General features: G+C 35.5%; 2 protein-coding genes across 5 annotated transcripts in view; one reads left to right on the top strand and one right to left on the bottom strand.

Moving 5' to 3' along the window:
- LOC113519884 (phosphofurin acidic cluster sorting protein 1) overlaps positions 1-17,544 on the top strand; it is a 189,622-nt gene extending 172,078 nt beyond the window's left edge. For 3 of the 4 annotated variants that reach the window (XM_052900539.1, XM_052900538.1, XM_052900537.1), the window contains 10 exons: positions 2,479-2,615; positions 3,254-3,406; positions 4,365-4,564; positions 5,274-5,410; positions 5,888-6,032; positions 6,195-6,309; positions 6,773-6,964; positions 7,929-8,061; positions 8,466-8,588; positions 9,053-17,544. In XM_052900539.1, coding sequence (XP_052756499.1) covers positions 2,479-2,615; positions 3,254-3,406; positions 4,365-4,564; positions 5,274-5,410; positions 5,888-6,032; positions 6,195-6,309; positions 6,773-6,964; positions 7,929-8,061; positions 8,466-8,588; positions 9,053-9,177 — 1,460 coding nt within the window. In that variant the 3' untranslated portion in view covers positions 9,178-17,544. The remainder of the gene's footprint in view (positions 1-2,478; positions 2,616-3,253; positions 3,407-4,364; positions 4,565-5,273; positions 5,411-5,887; positions 6,033-6,194; positions 6,310-6,772; positions 6,965-7,928; positions 8,062-8,465; positions 8,589-9,052) is intronic. The other variant, XM_026905099.3, reaches the window with a different exon arrangement.
- An 873-nt stretch (positions 17,545-18,417) lies between these two features.
- LOC113522085 (UPF0692 protein CG33108) lies at positions 18,418-20,859 on the bottom strand. The gene is made up of 2 exons (XM_026907763.2): positions 20,067-20,859; positions 18,418-18,848 (listed from the first exon to the last, which is right to left on the bottom strand). Exons 1-2 carry the CDS (start codon positions 20,570-20,572, stop codon positions 18,533-18,535), a joined length of 822 nt encoding a protein of 273 aa, XP_026763564.2. The 5' UTR covers positions 20,573-20,859; the 3' UTR covers positions 18,418-18,532.
- Between the last annotated feature and the right edge of the window lie 1,086 nt (positions 20,860-21,945).

The raw sequence follows: 21,945 nt of genomic DNA, 5'->3' as shown, positions 1-21,945 counted from the left end.
CTTGGTCAGCAGTATTTTTTGTCTAAAACTACTATCTAAGCTTTTGTCTGTCCTGTCAAGTTTTGTTTTTTCTTGTCTCATTTAGCATTGATACAATATTGAAGCTGAGAATATGTTTTGTTTTGATTAATAACTAATAAATCTTGATACTTTTGCATTGCATAATCAAATGTCAACTTGCCTTTATGAAGACGGTTTGTGTTATTAAATTTACATTTATACATTTATATATATACATATAACTTTTTTATGCAACGTAGAATGGCAAACAAACTGACGGCCCACCTGATGGAAAGTGGTAACCGTCGCCTATAAACATGAGCAGTATCATGGACATAACAGAGTATACTATTTCGCCCATGATACCCCCATGCGTTGCCATTCCTGAGACCTGAGGTGTTATTTCTCTGTGCCTTGTAGTTTCACTGTAACTTCTAAACTCAACGTGTATTTAAAAAAGGACCAGGTGACTTTTACTACCTTTTTTTACCTATTCTTCTAAGCAGAAATTGTATACCTAAAGTTTAAGGTTACTTAAATAAAACGTATTATTATTATGTATTTTATTTAATATTTTAAATAGTTATTATTTAGTTTGATAATAAAATTATATAAACATTTTCTCAGTTTCAATCCAAAGCATGAATGCACGCATGAGTCATTTTCATAGTACTACTTAAAATGTTTTTGTACTACTTTTGTACTACTTAAAATTTTCTATTCAATCTACCTCGTGTCCTCTATTTTCAGATATTTTCATTAAATGATTCCTTGGATAATTCAGGATGTCTAGAAATTCTACTTTTTTTGTTTTTGTTTATAACCGAAAAGTCTTGAAGAAATACATTTGTTCTGAATATTCTCTTTGTACTTTAAGAAGCAATATTCCATTAATGTATGCTTATATTAGGAGTACAAATAAGTTTCCGCCGTTTTTTAACACAAATTAAATATTTATTATAGAAGAACGGTAATATAGATTTATATAAAATATTGCCCATCACTTGCAACCACTTTTTCCCATCTCTCAGGCAGCATTCGAATTCCACGTCTGAAGAACTCCTTGTCTTTTGAGGCTATCCACGAATCAATCCAATTTTTGGTATCCTCATAAGATGTAAACCGCTGCGTCGTCAGAGCATGTGCCATGGACCGAAACAGGTGATAATCGGACGGTGCAATGTCTGGTGAATACGGCGGGTGGGGTAACACTTCCCAATCAAGTGTTTCCAAGTACTTTTTTACGCGAGCCGCAACATGTGGACGAGCATTGTCATGCAGAAGAATAATTTTTTCGTGTCTAGAATAGTATTGAGGGCGTTTTTCTTTCAGAGCTCGGCTCAATCTCATCAATTGTGTTCGATAGAGGGCTCCAGTAATTGTTTCGCTCGGATTAAGCAACTCATAATACACTACACCTAGCTGATCCCACCAAATACACAGCATAAGTTTTTTTCCGTGAATATTCGGTTTTGCTGTTGATGTTGACGCGTGGCCAGGTAATCCCCATGATTTTTTTCTTTTTGGATTGTCATAATGTATCCACTTCTCATCACCAGTTACGATACGATGTAAAAAACCCTTTTTTTTATGTCTAGCTAGCAGCATTTCACTTAAGCATAATCGGCGTTCAATATCTCTCGGCTTTAATTCGTACGGAACCCAATTTCCTTGTTTATGAATCATTCCTAATGATTTTAAACGATGTGAGACTGCTTGCTGAGTGACTTCTAATGTTAGAGCAAGTTCTTTTTGTGTTTGAGATGAATCCTCCTCCAATAATTCCTCCAATTCTGCATCCTCGTAAATTTTTGGCCTTCCACTGCGATCTTTGTCTTCTACGTCGAAATCACCGTTTTTAAACTTTTGAAACCACTCTCGACACGTTCTCTCACTCAAAGCACCCTCACCATATGCTTCTACGAGCAATTGATGCGCCTTAGCAGCAGATTTCTTTAAATTAAAGAAGTAAATTAATATTTCCCGCAAATGACGCTTATTTGGCTCAAATTTTGACATTTTCAAGTTATAAAAATTATATTTTACCAATATCAAATCAATAATATTAATAGGTTATGTTGGTCTTGAATGTCGAAACTATTTTTTAAGCCGGTTATCATCTGCGAAAGCTAACCGAAACTCCGTGCCGCGCCATCCACAATAAAACGGCGGAAACTTATTTGTACTCCTAATACTATACTACGTCATCCAAAGTTTTTTTACTGTCCCGATACAGCAGAACAGATGGAAATTGTTTCGATATTATTCATACTTCAGTGCCGGATTTAAACTGCGTCAAATTTTAATTAATCCATCTATATTATTGTAGCAATTAAAAATCCGGCATTGAATTGTTTTCTCCGCTTCAATGAGTCCATGCAATCTTTCCTTTCTGGGGTACTTTCACTTTCAACCTTAACAACTTGGATATTAGAGTTGTTTTTTGAATAATGTGACGGTATGGTTGTGATGGGGCAGAGTCGGAGGCGATCCGCAGCTCGGCGGGCGACGAGCGCGGCAGCGAAGGGAACAGCGACGGGGACGCGACGGCTGACGCGCCCGTCTCTGGAGCTTCGGTGTCCAGTTCGCCGCCGAACGAGACCAAGGTCTCTATGGTTAGTTGTGCTAGTTGTGGCGCCCTCTAGCGTTAAGTGTTTGTAAACCATCTTCGTTAAAAGGCAAAGGCACATTAGACGATGGATTTGCGTCTCTCCCAAGTTACGAAACGATTTTTTTTTATTACCAAAAAATAAACTTATAGAAAGAAAGAATAATCATATAAATTATTCAACGGCACTACTTAATAATAGGTGTGTACCTTGTATTGTATAGTATGTACATTTTTTTAGACCCTATTAATGAATACTAACACCAGTAAGGGTGCGTAATATATAGCAAGCAATATCTATATATTTTAGTAACAATATACATATACTGGTCCAATAACGAATATCTTAAAAATCTGTTATTTAAAAAATAATATTGGATAACAGAATATTAACATATTTGAAAACAGATGCTTGACCGATATGGGCAATATCGAAATGACCTTTTTTCTGCCATTATTGTTCAAAGAAACCCAATATGTAGGTATCGGATTGGTATCCATATTTTTTTTGAATGGGTGATAATGGGTAAATGGTACCCTGCCCGCGTATGCCGATAGCGCAGACGGGGTACCATTCCATTATCAGCTATTAAAAAAAAAATACAAATACGTTAAATAACATACTAAATAATATATATATTGTAGGAGGACAAGCGGTCGCGGCTATTCCGCAGCGCAACTAGCGGCGGCAACCTAACGCCGGCGGGCGCTGCTCGCAAGAAGAATTCACTCGTAATAGGCGGTGAGCGACCGCTGTCCGCGCACGAGCTGCCCGCGCAGAGCCCCACCACCATAGAGGTACTGCCACTACATATGAACAGTATCACTATATTAATATATATATATATATATATATATATATATATATATGTATGTATATGATTTATAAAGATTAGATTCAGGAACAGACACCAAGCACTTCACATGCTTCCATTTTGTAGCATTATTTAGCAGTATTTTCTTTTATAAAAAAAATATTTATTAATCTTAAAATATGGTATCTAATTACGTATATCTGTTTCGCTGCTTAATTGTTCTAAAATATGCAATGGATTTTGATATTATTTGAAGTCCATTATTTGCACCCGTGTGCTGTCGTGCCAATATATAAATATGAAAGTTGATTTATTTCTTTGTTTACCTTACAGCGCCTTAACTGCTTTACAAATCCCTATGAAATTTAGTATACACGAACTATATGGGATGTAGAAGGATATAGGTTACTTTTTATCCCTGTCAGTAACCATATCCCGATCATATGAGCAAAGCTTGTAAAATATATTTATTAGGTTCAATTTCTAGTATTTAATTTTTATTAAGTACATGCCTACATCGTTTTGGTCCTTCGAGCCGGATATTAACTACAACTATTGACTAGTGTTACCAAAGCTCTTTTTAACCGTTTAAGTGCTGACCCGTGCGCATTGTAACTAAAAGTGCCACGAGCGCCATAGTTCTCATGAAATCATTTGCTGTTTAGTTCGTTGTAGACAAATTATTAAAATTAGATAATTTTTGCAGAAGAAACAGTTTTTTTAGAGACAATGGTAAATGACATCAACACGACAAAGATTTTTTGGCATTTTTAAGTAGATATTAAGAAAATACAAAGATATAAATATTTCTTATTATTATAAATCAATGGCACTGAAGCGATTAAATAATCACATGTAAATTTTTTTTATGAAAATTGATAGGTAAATTCTGACATTGCCACTCTTCGGTATGAACAGTGTTGACTTGTCGTGCCCTATAGCTGCGGCGCACGACGATGGAGCAGGTGTCGCAGCTGGTGGGCGAGGAGGGCCCGGTGCCGGAGTGCGTGGGCGTGGCGCGCGCCGGGCCGCTGGCGGCGGCGCTGGCCGCGCTCGGCGTGCCCGTGCTGCCCGTGCCCGCGCCGCACACGCCCGACGTGCGCCCGCTGCTGCAGCTGCTGCTGCAGCGGCTCAACAAGCTGTGAGTCGTCACACCCGTCCTATCCGCACTCCTACTTATACAAAATTCGTTTTTACACTACCTCTCCTACTAGTGAAGTTCTACTACTAACTCACGGTATCTGTCCATGTATCTTACTTATGGTGAAACAGTTCAGCGACTCTTTCGTTGCCTGTTCATTTTAAATAATTATGTGTTAAGCAGTGACTTTTTTGACACAATAAACAGCCCAGTAGTGGAAATTTATAAAATAGTGCTCTACTGGATGTAAATTTGAACGTCTCAAAACTGACTGTTACATCTTTTTTTTATGCAACTTAGAATGGCAAACAAACTGACGGCCCACCTGATGGAAAGAGGTGACCGTCGTCTATAGACCTGAGAAGTACCATGGACATAACAGGGTATACTGTTTCGCCCATGATACCCCCCCCCCCCTCCATGCGTTACCATTCCTGAGGACTCAGGTGTTATGTACCCTGCAAATTCACTGCCATATCCCACCCTTTACACCGAAACATAGCCATGCAAACACAACTGCTTCACAGTAAAAATTTAAAATAAATACACGTAATAAATAATATGCCTGTATTTTAATGACGGCCCTGACAAAGTGCGTAACGTGTATACGTGCAAATGGACACCTACAAGTATATAGGAACAAATCTCTGTTAGTTGTATAAAGTATTTCTGCTATTTGCCATCTGAGCATACGCTTTACGTGCGGCAGGGGTTCCCGCCGTCCGATCCGCGTGGTGGTGGCGGGCGGCGCGTGCGTAGCGGCGGCGGCGCTGCGAGCGCACGTGGAGCTGGCCGCCCGTCGCCCGCACGACGCCACGCTGCTGCGCTACTATGTCCTGCCGCTTGGTACGTACATAGTATTATAGTCGACGCGTTTCTGGAAAATATTTTTACTTATTTCATTTACTAAGCTGAGAGTAGAATAAATGAAATATAAAGAATGGTGCTTATACAGAGGTTGCTTATATAGAGCATCCACTGTAGTACGGTGTTTCCCAACATGGGGCCCACGCCCCACAGGGGGGCAATTTGATAATTAAGGGGGGAGGAGCAAATAAAAAATGGGCTCGAAGCGATGTTAACCCTCTTACTCCAAATTAAACAAAAAAAAAATGCTGTAAATATTTATTAGATATAATTTAGTTTGATGTTACCAAAATATCATCTGGGCGATTAGAATCGTCAAGTAAACTTTGTCGGGAAAAATTATGTATGGAGGCATAAAAATTTTAGAAATATTCAAGTGGGGCATGGCACAAAAAAGGTTGGGAAACACTGCTGTAGTATGTTTCCACGTTAATGTCGTCTGCGCGCGCGCATCAGGTTCGAACGCGGTGTCGCGTTACCTGTGCACACTGGACGGCGGCTACGCGGCTCTGTTCGGCGGCGACGCGTGGCCCATGCTCGCCGACCGCGCCGCCGACGCGCCGCTGCACGACCTCGCCGAGATCTCGTCCAGGATTGCCAGGTCAGTCGACGCTTCGTCAATCATAATGGAATAATAACCTCGCTTTTTAAATAAATGTGATTTATGATGCTGCTTGACACAGTAAAAACACAGCATGACTCATTATCGTAATTTAATATAATTAACTCCAGGCTGAGACAGATTATTCATGTTATTCCGCAGGTACCTAAACAGTATCGGCTCCGTGAACAACGTGCCCATCGGCGAGGCGATGGTCGCTTACAGAGACAAGTCGGGTGATGAGGACTCGAGCCAGACGTTTGTGCCATTCATAGCCGTGAGTATTGCCGTTGTTCTACCGATAAATGTAAATTATGACACGCATCTATAGTTGATATCCTCGTAAAAGTGATATATTTCATTTTATATATATGAACTATTTTTAAACCTAATTAGTTATTTTATTTGGAAAACTAACAATTTCTTATTGCACTTTATATATAAATAGTATATAAATAATATAGTCCAGCGAAGTTTCCACAATGTTTCTGGGTTTCTCGGAAAAAACTACCCCGATAAGCTCAAATATTTAAACGATTTCAAAAAGGAGAATTTTCTCATTCCTTTTTGAATATATTTTTTTACCTTATAACTCTCAGTTAGTTATAAACAGATTTGAAAAGTTCTTTTTTTTTTTTATTTATCAAAATTAATTCAGTAGTTTAGTGTTAAAAATAAAATAACTGGTTTAGCCACTATGGAAGTCGGTAGCGTTAATCGTGTGCGATGCGCATGCGCAGGAGGTGCGCGTGGGCTGCAGCGAGGGCGGCGTGTCGTCGCTGGAGCTGGAGGAGGGCGGCTCGCCGCCCGCGCGCCCGTCGCCGCCCGCCACGCCCGCGCCCGCGCCCGCCTCCGCGCCCGCCCATGACTTGCAGCAGCCGCCCGCGCTCGCGCGCACTGAGCCGCTCGAGCTGCAGCTCGACTACTGGCTGGTCAGTTCACGCCCTAACACCATACTTTAATTATAAGATCATACAATGGATTTTCCGTCGCGAAAGATTGGCGACAGAACGCTGGCGCTGCATTCGAATGCCGTCGCAGATTTTCCATCTCCTGCTGAACTTACTGTATCAGCTTAAAATAGGTCCTATAGAAGTAATTGTTAATTATTGAAACCTTAAGTAGTTTATTAAACTTTCACGTTGTTTACATATATATTAAATACACAATCGGGAGGGGGAAAGGGATTGTTAGTAATGGGGTCTAATAGTCCCATTACTAGCAACTTTCATGTTGACCTCCACACTGTTCCCCCTGGAAACCATCATGTTTAATTCTTGTCGAATTTATCGTGGTGGGCCAACTGACAGGCATTCATTCTCACCTATTATCTTCCACTGGTACCTCGTCGGTGTATACCGATAGCGCGGGCGGGGTTACTAATCCATTTTTACCCATTAAAAAAAAATACACAATCGGGATTTAACGCGATGTAAAAGCTTTTACAGGTAAATAATATCTACATATCTGCTTCTTTATTGTCGACGTATACATATATACGGTATGTTGGTACTATTTACCTGTAAAAGATTTTAAATCATCATTCGTCATCATCATTTCAGCCATGATCTGTTCACTGCTGGACTAAGATTCTATCACGCAAGCCTCCCTTATAGACTGCCATAAAGAACGGTCCTGAGCCACCTGCATCCACTGACTGTCCGCAATGCATTTCAGGTCGTCACTCCATCTAGTGAAGGATCGTCCTACACTGCGTTTACCCGTACGTGTTCGCCACTCAAGAATCTTTCTTCCTTTATTTTAAAAGCACTGTTTACTTTAAATAGTGCTAGTATTTGGGTAGTTAGACCTAATAACTAACAATCCCTTCCTCTTTCGGGACCAATGTTACCCATGCCTACCTTAATGTAATAATTTGATTGATGTGCTTGGCAGGTGCCGGGTCGCGTGGCGGAGGGTGCGGAGGGCGGGAAGGTGACGGTGAAAGCATCATTCCGCGCGCTTTACGTCACGAGGCAGAACACTCACCTCTGCATTACGTACCTCACCAAGGAGAAGAAGCAGAAGAGTAAGTCGACATACATTTGTGTATTTTTTAAAGCATTTACCCTTATACTATATCCATGGGATTTTTAACCATTTGTACTGAGCACGAACCTGTGCTTGCGCTTGCGGCGTCACAAATGTAATGTGTGCTTACGAAAATTTTAACAATACAGTTACGATATTGTTGTTTTGCAACTCCCTATTCTTATTACGTTGTGACCTCATCAAAACGGCCACACAGCAGTCTATTGTGGAATGCTCTCGCTCGGCTGTGAGCAGAAGTAGATGGAGACATGTTGCGAGGACCTCAGTCGCGAAGGAGAGCCTCACCGACGATCCACTGTCATCATAAAAACCACGGCCACTCTGTCTAGAGTGTACGACTGAAGAGAGATGCTTATTAATTTTCTATTTTGTCCCTAACAGTAATGCGGCTGGGCAAGAAAAAGGAAAAAACCGGCGAAACAGAAGTTGGTCGCGCGCAGAGCGTGGACGGCGTCGCGCGGCTCATCTGCTCCGCTAAAGGCTCACACAACGTGCCGCTAAAAGGTCGGCCCACGTCGCTTACTGCCTTACTCGCTTCATACGAAATTTGAGAACATTCTAAAAATATATTGAGAAAATTTGAGAACTTTCGAGATAACCTGAAAATATTCGAGATAATTGAGAATCTTTGAGAAAAATTTAAAACATTAGACAAAATCTGTGATTATTCGAGTAAATGGAAATTTATTGAAAAGAAATACTAATCCTATTCATATAATAAATGCGAAAGTTTGTGAAAGATGAGATGGATGGATGAATGAACGTATATTTGTTATTCTTTCACGCAAAAACTACTGAACGGATTTGATTGAAATTGTAATGATTATAGCAAACACAAGTTCTTTTAATTTGGGAATAAAAATAGCACTGTGTATGTATTATTTTTTTATTAACTAATGATAACATATTTGACCCTAAATATAAATTGAAAATACATTTAAATATCCCAATTTATTTTTCCTTAACAGTGTACATCGACGGCACTGAATGGACCGGCGTCAAATTCTTCCAAGTGTCCACGCAATGGCAGACACACGTGAAAACATTTCCAGTGGCAACGACCGGCGTGCCGCTAGCACCGCCGGAGACCTAAACATCTCACCGACGCGCTTTTGGTATCATGCTTACGGCCAGGCTTATGGCCGCGCCGCCCGCCAAGCGGTCTCGGCGGCTCGCACCAACGGCCCGTTGTCATTCGCCCGTCGAATTTCCGTAGCTTTGCTACACGAAACGAGGCTCTAAATGTACTCTGTTATTGTCTAAACTCCTTCGGCGTATCAAGACAACTCTTATTCAATGTGTTTATTTGCGGATTGTAAATTTTAATATTTATTACGCTATTGAGCTGCCATGATTTTGTTAGCGCATAGACAGTATAGCGCTTTTGTTATGTATTTTGAATATATATACATATATATTTAGGTATGTTCGTTGCCGAATATTCGGCTGTAGGTGTTTTATAATAATGGCAGATTTACATCGAGTCAGTTACTGGAGTCAGTGCTGGCGCTAACAACTGACGCACTGTTTACATACAGTCAAGTAAAAGTAGTGGTTATTATCTCATGGTGTAAACATGATTAAAGTCAGTAACGAAAAATGTTTTCGGTAAGGTTGTGGTCAAAGTCAGTTCGGCGCGTGCAGTAAGAGTTTGGACTGACTTCAGGGTATTTAGTATGCTGTCGCGTCAGTACTGACGATGGGATGGGGTCGATTCTGAGGTGTTATTTCTCTAAATTTATGTCTAAAATTAATATTTCAATTTGATATTACAACGAAATATTTATGCTTAAGACTAATATGAACTAAATTTCTAATAGATTTAAATCAAAAAAATTATAAATTTAATTTATAATGTTCCATAAAACAGTAATTTCACGTAACTATCAAATTAATATTAAGAAATAAATTTACAGATGTAGTGTCTCAGAATTGAGCCCAATATTAAAAATTAAGTTAGCGCCGACTTAAAATCAATTTACACGATGATAGTACGTGGTCAGGACTGATTCAAGATTTAGTAACTGTCCTAATGTAAACCTGCCTAACAATTGCATGCTATATACGTCGTGGAACTAATATTCAAGTTACATAATAAAGGCTCAATAATCACGTTAACTATCCATCATAGTCATTCATTGTAGTTAGTTGATATTTAATGTTATATTTATATATATATATACATATATATAACGTAGGTATTCGTGTACTCAACATATTATATCGAAAAATAATGGTTCGTGACATTTCCAACGTGTATGTAAGTTAGGTTATGTGTGAGGAGTAGGCGAAACCGAATTTTGGAGCGTAATGTATGCACATATCAGTCTAGTATCGTGCCGAGCGGAGAGCGCGACTTTTTTTTATTTAAATATCTGTGATTCGTGAATGCAGTTTTTTTTTAATACGATGACAATGGATTGTCGCAGTCATTTTTTGTATTTTTTTATAAGCAAGTTAAAAGAGCATTAGCCGTTTGTGTATATTAATTTTCAACGGTTACAAGTTATATGTAAGCACATGTAGTTTGTCGCACTAAACGTTTGTTTAACTGGTAAATATTTGTTTAGTATGTTAATTAACGTAACCCATTACTTGTAATTAACTACATAGTGTCAGTATTCATTAATAGGGTTTAATTTTTTTTAATATATTTCCAAAAACTAAATAAAAAAATTATAATTTTTAAAAAGGTTGTAAGAGATTGCCCTAACAAAAATGTTTTTTACCTCTCTATGTATATTTTAATCTGTAATTTATGCTACTGTATTTCAGTTGAATTGTTTATGTTATTGTTTTTGGTGCAATAAAGAGTTAAATAAATAAATAATTCTAAAAAAAAAAATGTACTACAGTCAGTACAATGTATGTACGTATACATACTTATTATTATGTAGTATTGTTGATACAAATATAGATTGTTCTTTTTTCAAAGTATTTTTTTTTTTAGTATAAAAATGTTTACAAGAAAAAAAAAGACCTTATTAATGAATACTAACACCAGTTTCAAGGAATAAATTACGTTAATTAACATACTGTGTATGCAGTTATCAGTGGTCTTACTGCGACAAAGTACTAAAGTGTCTACGTATTATAACGTGCAGCTGTGAAACGAATAGATCCTACAGACTTCATATTTAGTGTTCGTAATCCCTTATCTTCCCATTGTACTGATTTTTATTTGCCAGTTACCTTGTCAGTTCAACGCGCAAAGCCAAGTATCCTTATTACTTTGTCTTCGTAAATAATTCCGAGCCAATTTTAGTGATTTTATTTCGGCTAGCAACAGACCTGGGCGGGTGTCGACGAGATGTAATTCAAAATACGTTTACACTATGATAAGCCTTGTTTACACTCGAGTTAATTTTTGTAACAATATGTATGGAAATATGCATGGAATGTGAAATAATGAAATCTATTCTTTGCCGCCATTGTTCTAATCCTATCTTTTTACCTAATTTTAATTTGATAGTTTCACGTAATTATTGTAGCGAACTCCTTGCTACATTTTTATATTCTTATTGTCATTCGAAATATTTTTTTTGACATATTGTATTTTTTGACATATTGTTTTTACATTCAAATATATTTTGCTAATGTCTGTCTCCTCATCTTTTCTGTAGTTTTCCATTCTAAAATCCTCTCATTGCATATTAAAAGTATTATCTCCGTTTCAATTATTGTTTTACGTACTGTCTCTATAAACTAAATTTATATACGTTCTATAAGCGTCTCAGAGAATTATACAGATATGAGAAGTATTTTTTTTTTAATATTTAAATAATTATTCAATCGAAACAGGACGGCGGCAGCAACAAATACGTCCTGCATTATCCGAGGCTGAATGCGTAATGAGTATATGCGCACCACATAAATAAAATAATAAATACTTTTAAAAATAAATGTAAAAAAGTTACAGTATGGACTATTCATTTTATATTCTAAGTGTAAAAATATAAAGATCATTTTGCTTTGCTCGTGTAAATGTATTTAGAATTTGCCTCGTTTGCCACCTGTCAAGGCGTTGGTTTTGTTTAAGTGGTGTTTAACATTGGGACGCGCGCGTCTTACTGGCCAACGACTGTCTCTTTATATCATAGGTTTAACTTCAATATTCTCAATTTTTACATGTCTATCTGTAATGTAGGTAGTTGTGTGTTATCTTCATATTACTATTGCACGATTGTGGACGTATGAGTGTGTATGGAACACGGGTCTCGAAATGCAAATTATCGGTAAAGACTTAATTTGGACTGAACAAATAAAATTTCACCTAATTTCCTGTACAGTAAGGTTCAGTTTTGAATGTCAACAATGTTGATTTTTAATATTGAGCCCTAATGACAATGAACTATACGTTCAATTTTATTTGTTAGTCCAAGAGGATGGTCGTTTGGTGAATGGTGTGTCGCACAAACGATTCTGTAACGGTTGTGGAAACGAAGTTTTTTTAAATTGTCTCGCATCAGGGTTGTGGAGTATATCCCAAATGTTGTTTTTTATGTGTGAATATGGACTGGTGACCCCGTCTGCGCTGGCGGGCTATACGTAAGTGATGATAGATGAGAATGAAATCGGGGTAGTTGATCCAACGTGATTAATTCAGAAGGTATCAACCAAAATGGTTTTCTAGGAGGGTTTGATAGGTAGAGGTCTCCTATACAGAGAGAGGGGGCCCTTCTAAATTTCTTCGTGTGTGTGTCGTACAGGTGACCCTGTCGCTGTGAGATCATGTTATCAGTGTTGTCTGCCAGGTATCTGTACATATTATCGGGCTAAAATGTCGTAAGCACTTTGAATCTTTCGAGATCCGTGTCAGGCAGTCTTTCCAAATATTTAATGTTCTATTTAACCATAGGTACTTCTGTGCCAAACCTAGCTTAGAAGTAGTGGATTTTTATCATAAATGTACAGTAAAAGGAATTAGAATAATAATGTTTTAAAAATTGTTTTTTTTTTAAATGCTTAAATGCATGTTTTATAATGAATTAATTTGAACAATTATGAATTTCGAACGCTGCCCTTCATTAATAATAATATAAACAATGGACCCTATATCTTGAAACACAAGGTCGTCTTTTAACAATCTGGGAATATACATAAAATAGTGAAGAAAATAGTAACAGAGATTTGCACAATTTTACACAGAATGTTGCCATTTTATTCTATTTGATACGAGTCTATTATCACTAGCGATAACGATTCTATCAATAGATTCGATTGCCACTTCTCTAGGAGGGCAGGGTTGTCGATCCGAGGACAAAAAGAATCGTCCTCTTCTAACCACTACATGTTAATAAGATGTCTCTTATTATCAAAATGAATTTGTACATTTTTGTGATTAGAACAAAAAATCGATAAATATATTTGGATATTTGGAAGGGATTGCGTGCGAATGTAGTCTCTCTGTGTATGTGTGTGTGCGTGTGTGTATGACTGCAACAGGTAATTGGACAATAGTTGCGTATGTGCGTGTTCGCTTTACGAGTTACTTGTAGAGTAAGTGTGACGTTAGTACGTTAGGCCGCTCGACAATCTTCGATATTACTCGATTACCTTTGATTAAACCAAACGTCCGATAGCCTCCGATTTTGTCATGTTAATAATTTATTATTAATTGCTATCATCGATCAACCCTACAACATTAACTAAATAAAACTTCAACATATAAACAATAGTCTGATTTTTTTATACAATCGAATTGGAATCAAATCGAAATGTCGTCAAGTACATTAGAAATTGCTAAACTCAAATGTGACTTAGCTATATTGGGATAAGATTTAAATTGAATGCTAATAGAACGTCCACTAAGGTTCATTATACCATATCGTTTAATTCCCATTCGATTGCTTCTAAATTCAAACTGTTGAACTCAAATGTGACGTCGCTAAATAACGCCTCATTCGTTTTTTGACCAGATTGTATTGTTGATCGAATTTTTTTTAAGTTTTTCTCATCGACTGTAATATTTGCATGTTTTTGTATGAATTGTAATGATAATTAGGTATGTGCCAAGTCTAAATTGTTTTTGGTTACCAAGAGAATTATTAAGAAAAAAAAATTGTAAAAAAAAAAATAATTCCAAAATTGAAATGTAATTAAATTATACTAGATTCTTTATGAAACATTTAAAATTTTCGGGCGCTGGAATCGAGGTTGTTGTTTTCTTTTAATACATATATGTTAATATCAACTCGAAAAAACTCTAGGAACGCTACACAATCAAATTATAAGTAAAAAAAAAATGCTTGCGAGACTAAATAACGCTATCCTTATTATAATCACATTCCATTTTATAGCAATAACTGTGTAATTACTGTTTAAACAATCTATTTGTACTGTACATAGGTATAATCAAATCGTAGTAAAGTCAAGTCTGTACGTGAAATATTTTTGAAATAGTAATCGCGTATTTAAATAGTTTTAACTAACTTGTCTAGAAATTGTATAATCTCTGCTGGATATCGATGCGGTCCGCAAGCATTTTTTTTTTAATGGGCAATAATAAAATGGTAAACCTATCTTTTCTATCGGTATATATATTGGCTGAGCACCAGTGAGGAATGATAGGTGAGGATGAAAGCAGTTTAGTTGGCTCATCTTAACGAATTTTATAAAAAATAACCACAACCTGATATTTAGCATTCCCCCTCATTAGCGATGTACCCTATATTGCTAATGATGGGGCTCTTAGACCCCATTACAACGATCTATCCCCCCCAACCGCTTCCCAATTTTTTTTTGATGGTTGAAAATGGTATGGCAACCCCGCCTGCGCTAACGGGATACGCTGGCGGAGCACCAGTATAGGGTAAAAGATAAGAATGAAAACAGGCCAGTTAGCCCATCATAATGAATTCATTAGGAATTAACCATGATAGTTTCCAGGGAGAACCGCGAGAAGGTTGACCTGGTTGGGTATATTGCTAGCAATGGGATTCTCAGTCTCCATTACTAACAACCCAATTATAGGCATGTTATGGTATTATACTTTACAAGGTGTAATCAGGGTTTGAAGTTAATATTATAGGAATGGTTAGTATGGATGGGGAAGGATTACATCAAACGAATTTGTTAAGCCAAAATTGTTATTTGTCTGTGTAGTGTTACTAGAGATTTTTAAAGTTTAATTAAAAATAATTGAATTCAATATTTAAATGAACTTATATATACTTGACAATTTAATAAAATAGCTATCAACTGATATATATTATTATATTAATTTTACGTCTGAATATATATGATATTGAAATAACCGTTACTGTTGTAAGTGAAAATTGCATGAAAAAGTAAAATAAAGAAGTAAAATTTATATATATGTATATTGGGTCAAACCTATTTGTATCGATATATGCAGTTTGTTCGATTATATAAAAATATCGATTATAAATCATTATATTTGTTTTTTTTTTTCTTTTTGTTTAATCTGAATTTATATTGTGAGTTTCAATGTAGACTGTGTAAAATACAATACTAATATAAATATATACCAATATGTGTCCATCAATACTGTATAACGCTCATCAAATACGTTTAAACAGGTAATTCGATTATAAAAAAGTGTTTTTCTTCAAAATTAATCACAAATTATATTATAGACATGTAACAAAAATTTTCAAAGATAAAACTGATAAATAACCGGAGGCACACCCTTGTTGTCTCGAGCCTGAGTTGTAAAATGATTCTGTTTTCTACGTAAACGTAAATAAAGGTGATTTTGCATTGCGTTGAATAACAGAATTCAATGTGGGACAGACATACCACATTAGTAGAAACATTAGGGTTCCGTTTACTGAATTATATCTTAAGTTTTAAATCAACTCAGCTCTTGGTTCAAAGGTGTGTCTCTAGTTATCTGTTAGAGAAACACATATATAGTTGATGGGCGTCCTATTTTATAAAACACAGAGCTGCGCCGTCTTTTTCCAAAATATACATAAAATTATGAAAAGAGGAATTTGCCTAATTGTATTGTCCTAATGTTACCATATAGGAAAAGTTCATACCCATCCCTAATTATCGATTCTTGTAGTCCTTGTTACCGGTTATCAAAAATATAAAAAAAAAAAAAAAAAAAAAAAAACATACAAAAAGTACAAAAAACTTTAAGGCACAAGATACAAAATAGCTAATATGGCATAATTATAAAATCCAGTGCCATTTTATTTCAAATCTTATTCTGTACCACATGTATTTGTGTTATTCTAATTTGTACTCTAATTCTGAACATCAAAGTAGATTTTCCTAATGACGGCGCAATCCCAATTTAATTAACATTGTACCTTTAATATCCTACTATGATACTTATGCTTATTTTAAAATATAAAGATCTAGTCTTATCTATTGTATGCAAACCAGAACTCCTTTTGGTATTAAATGCCTATAGAAAGCAGAAAAATTAATATCCACTCTTAATAGCATCTTTGCAGTTAATGTATTTTACAAAACAAGTAAACATGTTGTCTAGCCAAATATTGGACTAAGGAGCGGATGGTCAAAAGCAGCTGGCACAAGGGCGCTAAGAATGAAACGTGGACAAGATGCATTTAGTATTTCTAACAGGGCAAGATACATTTCCTTAACCTTTTGCGCAATAATTACTATTGTATAAATAAAATATCTTTTTAATTTATACAATAATAATAATAATATACTAATAAACACCTGTGTGTACTGTCCCTGTTTTCAGAACTTGCTGTACCATACTACAATGCACACAATATAAGCCGTCATTGGGGCTTGCACACACGCAGTGATTTGCTAAACATTATCTTACCAATCTTATCTCAATTATATAAGTTTTTAGATCGGCGTAATGTTTTTATCCATATAAATCAACGTTTTAGCTTTTAGTTTTACAACTGGCCGTCTGCCTGACGTCAACTCTCCTTGGAAACAGTGATTGGCGGAACATGCCGTTTAATTGATTTGTTACGTTTTTACTGAAAAGCCTACCTAACAATGTCAGCCAGTGTATATGCCTCTATAACTTGCAATTAATACAAAAAGAAGCAATCCGTTATTTATTGTCTAGAGGCCTAGCCAAATGATATGCATATTAAACATTATAATGTCATATTGTAAGAGTATTATGACTGTAATAATATTACAAATTTTAATTTGTTTTTGTATAATGCGTGAAAAAACATTTGCAGATAAAAATATTCAAGTATTGTCACAATTGATTATAATTGTTTTAATACACTTCTGCTCTCAACCTCTCTTACAAGGGGTATAGCGTGAAGGTTGGTGGCATGATATATCCCTTATATCCTTTATTCCTTTCCATATTTAACGGCTTAATATATGTAATCGACGAAATTGTACAAAACTTGAATATTTTCGTCAGAATGTTTTCCGCATTGTATGATTTGATCTCATAGATACGGATTTTGCAATTGATTATATCCTATACCAATTGTCCATTTTCCGTATGTATTGTTTACTAATGCTAATAAATTTATTATAATTAATACATATTAATCATCACAATATTATGCCCATAAATTAATGGCCAAACTTATCTTTTAATTTTAGTTTTATGGAATGTTTTATTAAGTTGAATAATTAGTACAAAAATAATAATAAATTTTATTTCTTAATGCATTAAACAATGTATTCTTTATATTAATAAAATAAATGCAAAATCATAGACTGTGCAATAATTGATTTTGATGTTTCTCAAAAACGTAATATTTTTTTTTTACAAGAAAAGAACTCGCGTCTAAAAAATATAATTTCGATATTTTTAAGTAATGAGATTTATTATTTTATCATAATTTGCAAGTATAATTTGTATTTATTGTACAAATAAAAATTTTGCATTAAAATTATCGAGTCTATTATTATTATTACTTAACTATGTACTGTGTACCAAGCTTTATTTTAATAATTTATTTTTATAAGACATGACTTTTCCATTATCTAGTAATATACTAGGTGTAATGTAATGGATACAAACATCTTTTATGGCTGTGTTTTGGTTTGACGGGTGGGATATGGCAGTGAATTTACAGGGTACAGAGGAATAATACCCGAGTTCTCAGGAACAGCAATGCATAGGGGGTGTCATGGGCGAAACGGTATACTCTGTTATGTCCATGGTACTGCTCATGTCTATAGGCGACGGTTACCACTTTCCATCAGGTGGGCCGTCAGCTTGTTCGCTATACTAAGTTGCTTTTAAAAAAATCTAAAATCCATAAATAATTTTCAATTACTAATTCGTAAAAATGTCTGAAAAGATTTGAAGGTATTTGGGTAGACTATGTCTCAAATTTATGTTCTTAAAAAAGTGTGGTTACATATTCAAGATTAAATGAACAGACATTCATTGTCTTAATATTTATATTTATACATTTATTCACATACAATTCTCAAAAAGTTAATATATCGTTGTACACTTAGAAATAATGAACACCAAATACAGTTAATTACATATACAAAGTTTAGAAACCTTCAAACATTAAAAATTGGTTCTGTAACCCATCCACGCCTCCAATACCCCCTTCTGGAAGTATATATATGAGTCCATCATCTTCTCTTGTAGGAGAGAATTCCACCAAATTTTTGTTACTTTGATCTAAATCATATAATTTCCATATAGCTAAGTGTCTAGACTTGCCCTGTTTACACAGTACATACACATTGTCACTGTCGTAAGTGTTGCCAGGGTTATTTACAATGATAACTCCGCATACCAGAGCCCAATGAGCCGTGTGACCAAGTTTTAGACATGGTGAATGGTTGAAGTCTGCATCATAACTGATCATTTTGTTAAGGATATGTGGATGTAATTTAATTAATTTATTAAAACATTTCAATTAAAATAAATTTCAAAGAGTTATTTGTTTACTGTTGGTGTCATGATGAATATAACATTTGAGGGGGAAAGAGATTGTTAGTAATGGAGACTGAGAATCCCATTGCTAGCAATATACCCAATCAGGTTGACCTCTTCGCGGTTCTCCCTGGAAACTATCATGGTTAATTTCTGATGAATTCATCATGATGGGCTAACTGGCCTTTCATCCATAAAAAAATATATAACATTTGACATACCCACATGTTCCTTGGTAAAGGGTAACCACCCCTATCTGTACCCCTAACAGTATATTGATTTCGCCTGAGTTACTGCCACTATCTAATCCATTTTTATTAATGAAGCAGCAATACATATTGTATATTGTCAGCTTTCATTACAGTGCATATGGGGGTTGTATGACGTGACTAAGGAAATTTAATGGTCAAGGGGTGGGCAGCAGCATCCCTCTTAAACCACCACCAAAGCCTAACTACAGTCGTTAAACCCCCTATTGGAGGTGGCCTATGTACAGGAGTAGATAACTTTTTTTATGAGTGAAGATGGAATGATAACTCTGTCTGCGCTATCAGTATACGCTGACGCTATGATAGCAGGTTAGTTGGCCCATAGTGACTAATTGAACAAGAATTATTCATTATGGGTTCCAGAAGGAACCACGGAGAGGTTGACCTGATAGAGTGTATTGCTAGCAATGAGATTGTTAAAACTCATTACTAACAATCCCTTTCCCCCCGCAGTAGACAGTTAACAGCTGACATGATGATGATGATGACATGATGATGATGATGGCATGATAATGATGATGATGGCATGATAAAGATGATGATAGCATGATGATGGCTACACTATAGAGTGTCATGAGAGAGTGTAAGGGTGGGCGGTTTAAGGAGTGTCAATTCTACTTCTCATCACAGTGCTGATGATATAGTTTGAAGGGTAAAGCAAGAGAAATTTAAGATATATCTAAAGGCATCAATTGACAGTTCCATCAGGCCAGCTCAATGGTGACTTATACTAGTAAAATGTCCTAATAGATTGAGGAAATGTGCATGTGAAATATGAAAATTTCCCCCTTTTCCTTGGAAAATAATCTTAAATATATTAGTATAAATTGAGGTAACTTCTAATACAGCAGAATAAAATACATAAAAGGATACGGTACTAATAGAACTGCACCATTTAACAGTTTTTCAATTGTTATTTCACTAAATAATCCTCCACACTGCAGATTAAATTTATTATTTATTTCAGCTAAATTAAATACTTTCTCTGCCAGTCGTAGCATGTTTTTGCAACTAAACATCTCGCCATTGCTACTGTAACCCTCCAATTTTGCTATATTTAACATTTCTTCAGGAGTTACTTCATCATTTATTAACATCGAGAGTGCCACCAGCCCACATGTAGGTCCTACTTGTAGTCTAGATTCGAAATACGTGTATTTGTAGTTGTAAGGTGCCTGATACAAACAAATTTGGTATTTTGCACAGGCTTCCCATAATTCTGGATGATCTGAAGCCCATTTACACACATCTGAATATTTCGATGTCGAAGTATTGTATTGGAGAGCTTTCAATGATTTTAAGGGAGAATTTATTTCTGGTAGGACAGGGGGCAGTGGTGGCGGCGGTGGCGGTGGTGGTGCAGGTGGAATAGTACACATTCTTATTCAGAAATTTCTATTTTTCTATACTAATTCCCTATAATGTTAGGTTACGGTATCATAACTTTATCATATTACGTTTGTATATTGTACCTACATTGTTATTACTAATGGAGCATTTACTTAATATTGAACACTTTGTTTTGTTTATTACTTTATTATATTCTTTATCAAATTGCACAAAAATTTACTAGTATAATTTAAAAAAAAAATGTTTTCATTTATGATAATAATAGATTTAGATAGAAGTGTAAAATGTCTAGTTGACATAACATTATAGATTTTTTGATAATGTCAATCATGTAGACAGTAGCGATAAGCGATTTTACTAATCTGACCACAGATTAGAGAAATTGTATCTGACTTGGAATTGTCGATTGAGAATGTCATTCAAATTTGTCTGTTAATTTTATTCGATTACAAATTTCATTCAATGTACGTTTCTCCTAATTATTAAAATAATTCATTAGTAGTTGTTCATGAACGGTCAACAATAACTCAATCAAATTAACGTAGCCAAATTAGACCGATTGGGTCCTTTTTTGTGTAATCATCAAGTGTTTTGTTGATTTAGTATACTTATAGCAATTTTTAATACTTATCAAAGTAAATTATGTTATATGATGTATATTTTAAATGAAAGGCGTCGATAGCTGGTTTTTATTTCAATTTTTGTCGTCAATCGTTATCCATTATGACCTATTGGCAAGGTAATGCATACAGGGAAAAGGCTTTGTTTTCATAATTATTGATTTACATTGAATTACTAATTAGTAAAATCGTTCGAATACAAAATTAGTATATTACTATTTACAAATATAATTATGCGGAAAATTTGTGTATTACGATAGATGGTGCAACCACCATCATAACCCAAAGTGACATGATTAACGCAGTAGAGCACTTTTAATTTGCAACATTGTCACATTTCGTCAAGCTAACGTTATAAGCGCTTGAGTATGTACGTAGACGTGTGGGTGACATTTTACGTGGGCGTACATTTTCATCATTACATGAGTACTAGCGATTCGTGAATGATTTTATTATTTAAGTAGCTAATAATTACTAATTTTATAATAAAACTACAAAATTAGTAATACAAAAATTTCCGTATTTAAATGATTTTACTAATTAAATACAATAAAGTCCTTTTCCTGTATCTGCTACTACCAAGTCCATTCCCTGTATCCACTATGTCACTATGTCGGTGACAATGAGCAACGACCAACAAAAAACCTGTAGGCATATACATAGACAGTCGGATGACATTAGTAGTCAAAAATAATTTGAAAATTTGAATGAATTTCTCAGTCGAATAATTAGTAGTTGTATTAGTAAAATTGCGCACCCCTTCTTCACTATAAGTCTCGTAA

The sequence above is a fragment of the Galleria mellonella genome, unplaced genomic scaffold, assembly GCF_026898425.1.
Source record: "Galleria mellonella isolate WM207_F2 unplaced genomic scaffold, CSIRO_AGI_GalMel_v1 utg65, whole genome shotgun sequence".
Classification (NCBI taxonomy): Eukaryota; Metazoa; Arthropoda; class Insecta; order Lepidoptera; family Pyralidae; genus Galleria; species Galleria mellonella.
Note: the sequence above shows the minus strand (reverse complement) of the source record. Positions and strands in the feature narration are given on the sequence as shown.

What these genes read in the sequence shown, in the direction of transcription:
- LOC113522085 (XM_026907763.2), bottom strand. Translation starts at nt 20,572, where the DNA reads ATGTGTACTATTCCACCTGCACCACCACCGCCACCGCCGCCACCACTG. An exon ending in GGTGCAGTTCTATTAGTACC is followed by an intron (nt 18,849 to 20,066) that starts GTATCCTTTTAT and finishes CAAAATGATCAG; the next exon opens with TTATGATGCAGACTTCAACC.